The sequence below is a fragment of the Acanthisitta chloris genome, unplaced genomic scaffold (assembly GCF_000695815.1).
Source record: "Acanthisitta chloris isolate BGI_N310 unplaced genomic scaffold, ASM69581v1 scaffold31167, whole genome shotgun sequence".
Lineage (NCBI taxonomy): Eukaryota > Metazoa > Chordata > Aves > Passeriformes > Acanthisittidae > Acanthisitta > Acanthisitta chloris.
Window position 1 is genome coordinate 6,428 of NW_008681461.1, and position 9,450 is coordinate 15,877.

The 9,450-nt window shown below is 47.6% G+C and overlaps 1 protein-coding gene across 1 annotated transcript; it reads left to right on the forward strand.

Annotated features, from left to right (window-relative positions):
* Positions 1–326: 326 nt before the first annotated feature.
* KLHDC3 (kelch domain containing 3) lies at positions 327–8,786 on the forward strand (the record flags this gene model as incomplete). Its single annotated transcript, XM_009078123.1, has 7 exons — positions 327–562; positions 2,808–2,984; positions 5,197–5,312; positions 6,642–6,713; positions 6,929–7,142; positions 7,419–7,505; positions 8,678–8,786. Coding segments are annotated over exons 1-7 (929 nt in total), but the record flags the coding sequence as incomplete, so codon positions are not given.
* Positions 8,787–9,450: the final 664 nt, after the last annotated feature.

The following is a 9,450-nucleotide window of genomic DNA, read 5'->3' on the forward strand; positions in this document are numbered from 1 at the left end:
AATGGTTCTGATGTGTACATGATGCGTGCATTACCAGGGCATGGCCACACTCGGCTGCCTTTGCCTTGGTGTTTGGCTTGGGCTGCGTGTACAACCACCCTGAGGTTTTTTTTTTATGCAAGGGCATCTCTGCTTGCTTTTCCAAGCCTTACTCAGGCTACCATACCTGCCCTGTGTCCCCTTCCCAAGGGGAGAGTAAAACTGTCTCCAGGGGAGAGGCAGATGGATGAGGATACAGCAATGTGACGTCTGTAGTTGACAGTCAGGGAAGATAGGAAGACCTGTGAGATGGATCATATTATTTTATCCTTCTGTCTCTGTTCCAGAGCCAGGTGGCATCGTGGTGGCCTGGGAAGCATGCAGCTGTGGCACTGGGGGCCCTGAGGACTGTCTGGCTTGCAGGGAGGAATGCTACGGTGGGCAGTGCACTTGGAAGGTGGGCCACGGAGGGTGAACCACGCAGCCGTGGCTGTTGGGCACAAGGTCTATTCCTTTGGTGGATACTGCTCTGGAGAAGACTATGAGACTCTGCGACAGATTGACGTCCACGTTTTTAACGCAGGTAAATGTGTCCTTGTGGTGCACAAAGGAGTTGGCTTGCTGGGCTTGGTTATTAGTTTTCTTGCCTGCTGCTGCTTAACATATTACTCTGCAACATGCTGTCTGACTCTAATTTTAAAAAAAATTATCAGAGTAGATGGGAACTTCTTTCTTTGTGCAGCCTTGTATTTTCAGCTTCAGGGGCAGGACACAGAGGGGCTGTAGTTCAGCAGCCTGCTCAGATAAGAACTCACTAGAAGTAGACACGTAGCCAATGGCTTATTTTGTCCTTGTTCTCTGTGAATACTAACTCAGCCAGGTGCAAAGAAGTGATATCTAGCTGACTCAGGTCTCCCCTCCAGTTTGCAGCAAGTCCATGCTCAGCTGCTCATAGTGTAGAAGGAGTAGGATGAGAGCCAGTGCACTCAGTTAAGACTCCAGATCTAGGCTCCTGAGCTGTTTCCCTATAGGGGCAGCTGACAGCACGATGGAGTTAGTAGGGGCATGTGGCTAGAATGGAGGTCTTTCCATTTTGGCAGCACCTATCATGCAGATTCACAACATACCTTAGAAAAACATCTGGAACTGGAGCCATTTGTGTAGGGTAGCCAGTACCTGTCAAGAGGCTGAGTTGGAGCCATGGCTGTGCTGGCAAGGGCTGTGTTTCTTGATTTAGTGCTCTTTGAACTGAAGAGGTTACTGAGCTGGTCAAGTTAGCATATTCCTGTAATTAGGCAGGTGGTTGAAAAACTGCGCAGATGCTTGGATGGGTCCAGCTAAACAGAGCCAAAAACAGAGAACCAATGACCAATTTTGTGTACTGGACAGCATGCTGAGTGCTCTGCTAATGCATGTGGCACGTAAATAAAGCTAGTTTGTAAGATGCAGTGAATTCACTCCTTAAAGACTGACTTGTGCAGCAGAGATAAAGGCATTGGTTACACAGGGCTACTAAGGTTATCTGCTCACAGTGTAGAGGGGAGTGTGGCTCAGGATCCTGTGAGCAAAGGCATTCACCTGTGTCCAGAAAGACTGGCCTCTCACACTCAGCACAGTTGAATGTTGTAGTTTGTGGAGTGCTGCTCTTATGGGAAAGTGTAATTACCGTGTCCAAAGGAATGCTCTTGCGTTCTTCCCTTCTTACCACTCCCAAATATTAGTGTCACGATGCTGCAGCCACCGCATGGGAGGTGACAGTGTCTTCCCAAGTCCTTGCTCAGTTAGCACTGTCAGGTTCCAGTGCTTAAGCCAAGATGACAGATTTTGAATGATCTCTTTCAGTCTTCCAAAGATAAAGATTATTTTACGTAGGAAGCATCCTGTCTAGCTTGATTTTACCATTGGATGTGCTTCCTCAGTGCCCTTTCTGCCTCTGGGGTAGATGCTCACCTTTTCAGTTGCCTGACCCTTTCCCAATGTTAGTATTTCAGAGGAACTGCAGACTGCTTTATGCTGTATTTTATGTTGGCTTCATGTAGAAAACAAACCTGGAGGCTGTATGTGAGGTAAAGGGAGGGTGTCTGATGCTGTTATGTAATGGTCATGTAACACTTGCTGTGACTCTTGCACTGTCATTAAACCCTGTGATACCTGTTGACTGCTCTGGCTACTGCTGAACATGAGATATTACAGGCTGCCAGGAAGGAGAACCTGTAATTACATGGAATCTCTATTAGTAACACATGGTTAGCAGGGAGAGCTTGGGTACAAGAGGAGATGGACAGCTGTCTCATCTAAAGGTTAAAAAGTAAAACGAGCAAACAGACTCTGTTTCTACAAAGCTGCTGTGTTGCTTTACTTAAACTCTGCTTCTGCAAGTCCTAATGATGCCTTCAAGTGTATTCCCTTGCATGTTACTGCTGTGAATTATTCCTGTGCTGCCCATTCTTCCAGCTGTGAGTCTCTTCAACAATGTCACTCGCTTGAAGTACTATCTGCATTCATTGTTACCTCTGCACTTTTTCCTTTTCCTATTTTTGTGTGTGTGCTGTGTCTTCACTCAGTCTAGGATGAGCCAGAGTGGAAACCTTTTCAGTGAATTGTTGCAAAACAGAGCCTATTTCTGTCCAGACTTCTCTGGTCCTCCAGAGGACCTTCTGCATTTCATTATCAGCTCCTACTTGGAGGTCACGCACAACTTACTCTTGCTTACTAGACTGCTTCTGTGCCTTCTTAGTGAGGAAAAACGTGTCTTGCAGAATGGGCTGTGACCTGTGAGCAATGTAGCAGGCTTAACATTTGACAGGGGTTTGAACTTGTGTTTTCAGTGTCTCTGCGCTGGATCAAGTTGCCTCCAGTGTGGACCAATAGCCGAGACCACGTGAGGGAGGTGCCCTACATGAGATACGGGCACTCAGCAGTGCTCATCGATGACACCGTCTACATATGGGGTGGTCGCAACGACACGGAGGGAGCCTGCAATGTGCTCTATGCCTTCGATGTCAGTAAGTTCCAGCTTCTCGTTGTTTTGTGTCACAGCTGTTCTTGATCAGATCTCTCTGCCCCACCACACTGCTCCCCAACTTGTTTTCCTGTCCCTCAGTGACAGTCTGGAGGAAATGGTGTCACTGGCTGCTTCAGCAGTTTTAGAGGGAGCGTAGGGTGGCCATTGTGTCTGCACACTTGAATCCCTATAAAAGTCTTTGAACAGAGATTACTGATCTTGTCTAACTGTCAAAATGGTTTAAATTGTTCTATCAGCTTTGTGTGCTCTCTCTGATAGTAACTACAAGTGAAGTGTTCTCTCTGTGTGATTCCTTAACTGTGGCTGAAGGTTGCAGCAAGAAGTGGCTAGAGCTCTTGAGGATTGTGGCTCCTCTCCAGTGTGGTCCTCCTTTCTGAAAGTGTGAAGAAGAGTGAGAAATAAAGCACAGAAGTAGTCAGAGACAGGATGGCAAAATAAGGGAGGGCATGTTCAGTTAGATAAATCTGAAAGTTAAACTCCTTGAGCCTTTTGGTTGGCTTCTCCATAGAGTTGGAGCAGCTCTGGAGAAAAGGCACCATCAGGAACTGGGTAGACACAAGTGTCAGGAAAGGAAGGTAGTATATCTGGATTCTGGAGTCACGTCCATCTAAGTACTGACCAGTAACTGTCTTGCTGGACTTGCAAGGAAGCTGCTTGCTCTGGTGCTTGGTCATGGGTTCTCTTCACCAGGAACTCTCTTACAGCTTGGAGTTTTTCTCTGGGCACAGAGTTTCCCCCCTTCTCCTGATGTGCAGCTGACTAATCACCAGTAAACCTCTGCCTACACAGAGGCATTATAGTGAGAGCTGCTTGGTCTCCCTGCCAACTTCAGCACTTCAGCATTCAGTGAAAATTAATAGAAGGGCCAGACTTCAGTCCTGGTCCAAACCCTCTGCAGCTGTCTGCACACACTGAGCCCTGCCATTCCTGGAAAGTGAGGCTGGCAGTTGCAGTCCCATGTCTGTAGTGTAAGTGCCACTGTAGGAGTTACATTTGGATAAAGTCATGTCTGACTGCCATTTTGTCCCTGGGGTGCTGAGCAGATAACAAGTCGAGGTCTTTTCCATCTCTATTTTGACATGATGTTCTTGGGTGAGCTGTTGCTGTTACTGTGTGACTGGGCTTGGAAGCAGACCCATGAACTTGATAGCCACTGCAGCTTTCTCATTAGAGGCTGCCCATGGATTCTGTTGGCTTTGCATGACCCTTTGTATGGTTCCATCTGGAGCATAGGTGGATAGCTGTGTCCACAGGCCAAGTTCAGAGAAGTTATCCTTGTGAAGAATGTTGTTTTGGCTCCAGTGTTACGACTTCCTGAAATAAGCACTGCTATTGGCAACTCACAGCAGTTAGGGAGGGTGGAGGGAATGTCTCCTGCTGCCCCAAGGCTTATCTGTGCCTCTCTGGACTCGTGGGACAGGTGCCTGTTTGTGCTTGGCTGTAAGTCACTGGCTGAGCTCCATGTTGCCCTGGCATGGGGAACAGCTCTGGCTGGATTTAAAGTCCTACCTTAAATCAAGCCAACCCGTGGAGCATGCAGGCCAAGGGGCTCAATCTGGCTGGTGCAGACTCACAGGGAGCGCTGTGAAGGGTAGAGAGTGAGGAAGGCTCCCCTTGAAGAGGGGATGAGAATGTAACGAGACTAGCAGATAAGATAGGGAGAGCGGCACTGCAGAGGTGGGAATGTGCACAGCAGCTCTGACATGGTGAGTGTGTGGTTAAGTGACTTCTGCCTGGGTTTAGGAGCTGTTTTTCCTCAGTCAGTTAGTCAGCATCTCCACACCACGAGGTCAGTTGAGCCACTTAGCATTATTGCTTCATTGTAATTGAAACTGTAAATGCAGAGTTGAAAAGTGATTCACATATACACTTTGTAAGAGATTCAGTGAAATAGCATTGCACGAGCAATGTTGTACTACTCACTTCAAATGTGAGCTATTTGTTTGTCAGGTCCTGACAACCAAACAAGTTGGTGGCCATGCCCAGAGGCTGAGACCTCTGTCTCTGTGCCCCTCTGTGGAGACTGCGGCAGGTAGCTTTGCCTGAAGAAGCTTGCAGTCTCTCTGGCAGAGGAGCTGCTGTGTGAGAAAGAGAGGAGGATTTCTTTCTTAGAAATTAAGAGCAGCAGTAAAGAGCTATCCCATCTCAATACCTATTGTGTTTTCTGAGCATTGCCTCTTGTTTTGTTTCAGACACGCACAAGTGGTTCACACCAAAGGTGTCTGGAATGGTCCCAGGAGCACGAGATGGGCACTCAGCTTGTGTCCTGGCAAAGAGCATGTTTATCTTCGGAGGCTATGAACAGCTGGTGAGTAGTCTCTGTAACTGTTAATTGGCAAGGCCTTGGGAAAGAGGGTGTTGATAGCCAGGACATTGGTGGAGGCAGGATACAGGGGCATATTTGTGTTCATAGTTGCTTTCATTTTGTGACTTAGCAGAGTTATAGCATTAATACCCAGGTTATGCTCATTGTTTCGTGGAGAAGATGGTTGGGAAAGCAAGTCTTTTTTTCTTTCACAAAATATATTTGCCATAAAGATGTGAAAATATTTATTTATTTATTTTCTGGTTCATTTCTCAGCCAAATTTAGATAGATAAATACATAACATTTTTGATAAATATATATCAATCTACATTTATTTTATTTTGTCTGAGAAATGAACCAGAAAAATCACTTTCCAGTGTCTGCAGTGTTGCTGTGAGGTTTTGTCCTAGTTTGGTGCATGTTCCCTGTAGTCTGTACCTGCTTTATCATCTTGTTGATGCCTTCCAGCAAACACTTGGTTGCCCTCTTGTTAAGAATACCTTGAGCCAAAGGTCATCCTGCAGTAACTGTCAGTGTGCCTGATGCTCTTTTGAGCAAATCCTTATGCTCTTAAGAGAAGTGATTAAATATCATTTCAGCCTATCACCAGCTCCAGAAAAGCTGTGCCAAGTCACATCTGTTTATTTAGAAGAAAGCTGGGGCTCTCTTACAGCAGTCTCTGGGTTATTCCCCCTATTCTGAGGCAGATAGCAAGCCAAATTGATGATCTTGATTACAGCAGGAGTAGTTCACATGCATCTTGTTTTTAACCAAGATCAAATAAGCTATCTTGTTGCTCTCTCCCCTGCCTGGAGGGTCAGGAGACCATGTTGCTTGTGTGAATGCAGTCTCTTCCAGGCAGCTGGTTGCAGATGGGTTTTATGGGATCACAGAACCCGGAGTGTGTTTGCTCCTGGATGTTTAGCTTCCTAGAAGTAATCTTAGCTTCTGAATCTCATCAGGTGGTTTGAGCAGAGCCAGTTTGGCTGTCCTGTTAGTGCCCCTTTGTTCTGTAGCTGTATGGAGAGGAAGCAGGTTCCTGCTGTGAATGTATGTATTGTGTGCAGGAACTGCCATTGGGGGTGTACTAAGCACCAAATAAATGGAAAGCAGCAGGAAAAGACAGAACACCTTTGAGAAGAAATGGGCTTTGCCTTCCTCTTGTTAAGTGAGAAGTGTGCTGCCTGACATTTTGGAGCAAGTGCCTTGTCTCTTAGGAAGTACTGGCTCCAAAGGGATGCTCCAGGTCTGCAGAACAGCATCCATCCTGGGGCCAGATGTGACCAGGTTTCTCAGTCCCTTTGTGACCAGGCTGCTTTGCTGTCTTCCAGGCTGACTGCTTTTCAAATGATATCCATAAACTGGACACCACAAACATGACATGGACGTTAATCTCTGCCAAGGTCAGTGTCCGCTTTTCACTCTGGTTTTTGGAGGAAGTCTCACATATATTATTCTCTGGGGTAGCTGCCCACACTTGTATCAGCTTCTGTCTGGGGATCTGTAGGATGGGAAGTTCTCCAGAAGAAAGCAGCCACCCAACATCACCATCAAGATGTGTCATCTCCTGGGGTAATCTGCATTCTTTCTCTTGTTCTGTTTAACTCTGTTCCTTCAGGGTACTCCAGCTCGCTGGAGAGACTTCCACTCAGCTACCATCATTGGAACAAAGATGTATGTGTTTGGGGGCAGAGCTGATCGTTTTGGGCCATTTCACTCCAACAATGAGATCTACTGTAACCGCATCAAAGTATTTGATACCGAAACAAACTCCTGGCTGGACTCTCCTCCAACTCCTGTGCTCCCTGAAGGCCGGCGGAGCCACTCAGCATGTGAGTATGGGTCTGCTGAGAGAGGAGGGCCATGGAAGGACATTTCTGCCTGCCCTGGAAGGGGTGTCTGGTCTGCTGGATGGAGATGTGGGTTAGCAAGGGGTGCACAAAGCCCGGTTTCTGTGGAAAGCTGCTGCCCACCGAAAAGCCCTGTGCATAACTCTGCACATGAAGGTGAACATCCAGCACCACTTAGCTTTGTATTTGGTGTTGGATCAGAGATGTGCTGGGCTCTGCCTTGAGTGACACACTGATGTCTATGCTTACTCTTTACAGTCAGCTACAATGGGGAGCTATATGTATTTGGTGGCTACAATGCACGCCTGAACAGACATTTCCACGACCTCTGGAAATTCAATCCAGGTATTTATCCTTTTAACTTGTTGCAATGTTGGTGCTTAAGGCCCTCAGGCATGTGAGCGCTTTCAAGAACCTACTTTCTAAGAAGTGCTGCTTGTGAGGAAGTGAGTCTTCTGACAGTAACTTGCTGCTGTGCATGGGACCTCTGTTTCTTCTCAGACTATTTCCAAATCTCAGTTGCAGAGTGTTAAAGGAGGTATTTTTGAAAGACAGTTGGTTGGCAAAATGTTGTCTCGTTCTGAAATATGCAGAAGGATTGGCAGAAGAGAAAATATGGGGAAGCAATGGGGTTAGGGGAGCAAGAGACTGTAGCTAGGGAAAACATGCAACTCGAGCTGCAGGACCACCATACCACACACTATTGGTACCAGGTCCAACTGTAGCAGAAGAGGTGGTTCTTAGCTGGTACACTGAATATTAGTTAACTGTGACATGTTTTGGGGTCCTCAGGGTTTTTTTCATCATTAAACTGATTTTGTTTGCTAATTGCTTTTGCACAGTAAAGTTACCTGAGAGCAGCCAACCTGCTGCTCTCCAAGCTGATCAGTGAGCTAGTGTCAGAGCTCCTTCAATGCTGTGCATTAGGCACCCTCCAGCATTCTTGCCACAGTGAGCAGCAAGGACAAAGGCTGCTGTCTCTACCTGGTTCGGCTCGCCACACTGTCCTGGCAGCCTCCCCGCTGCCTGGGTGCTCTCCATTTGCAGGCTACCAGCAGATGGAGCTGGTGCCTGGATCTCCCTTCCAGATCCGGATCACAGCAGGGTGCTGGGGAAGAGGGCTGCCTGTCCGCTCCTGCAGCTTTGCCCTGTTCAGCTCCCCATGATGCCGTGGCAGCCCGTGGATCCTGGCGCTCGGGCTTTGCATTCATTAATGGTCTTGCTGGGGCTTTGAGCAACCTGGTCTGGTTCAAGGTGTCTATGGCAGCAGGGTTGGAACGAGGTCCCTTTCAACCCAAACCATTCTATGATATGATCTGCAACTCCTGTCTCAGCAGGCAGAGCTCCAGGACTGTGTCTGGCATCTAAGTGACGCTCCAGTAACAACCTCATAAAAATGCATCATTTTGCCACTAGTGAGGAGGTCAAGAGGGAGAGCATTTAAATCTATAACCTGCTTATACCTGGTCTTGGCCAGGCTCTTGTGATAAGCTGGTGCACTCTCTTCCTCCCGTTAGTTTCTCTTTCTTGGAGGAAGATTGAACCCAAGGGGAAAGGCCCGTGTCCTCGACGCCGGCAGTGCTGCTGCAGAGTGGGGGACAAAATCATTCTCTTTGGAGGCACCAGGTGAGTTGTGTGGTGTGGCTCCGTGAGAGCCGTTCTCTTCAGCACAGTGTCCTTCCGGACTCCCTGCTATAGTCAGATGCACTTCAGAGGCACATGGCAACTGTCCATCTATCTGACAAGTTTAAGTCATCATGTACATCAGGACTCCTCTGGAAAAAGGCTATGGAGGAGACTGAAGGTGTCACGTAAGCATGTAAAGCACAGTGACAAGCTGTCTTGTGTGTGCAGAGGCAGAAGTGTGTAACGTACTGTTCAGGAGGGGTTGTGCAGTCCTTAAGCTTTCTGTGAAAGAGGTGGGGATGAGGGAGGAGAAGGACATGGACAAGTACGTTAATCTGCTGTGCTGTAGCAGACCTCAGACTGACTTACCCTCGCCTACATGCTTGCCCTGCTTCTCCCACCAGAGTTCCTTTCTTCCATTGGCAAGTGTGGGTTCTGCCAAGCTGCAGTGGGATGTTGGCTCAGCTGTTCGAGGAACCTATACTCATGACAAGACAACACTCCCTTCTGTGCCAGTGTTCCTTAGCAACATTTCCATTCACAAAAGGGACCTGGTGTTATGAGTTGAGCTGTCAAACACTGGAAGTGATACTGTCAGGGCAGCTGGATGTGGCCAAGAGCCTTAACAGCTCTAAAAGAAGGTGTCGTGGTTTAACCTCAGCCA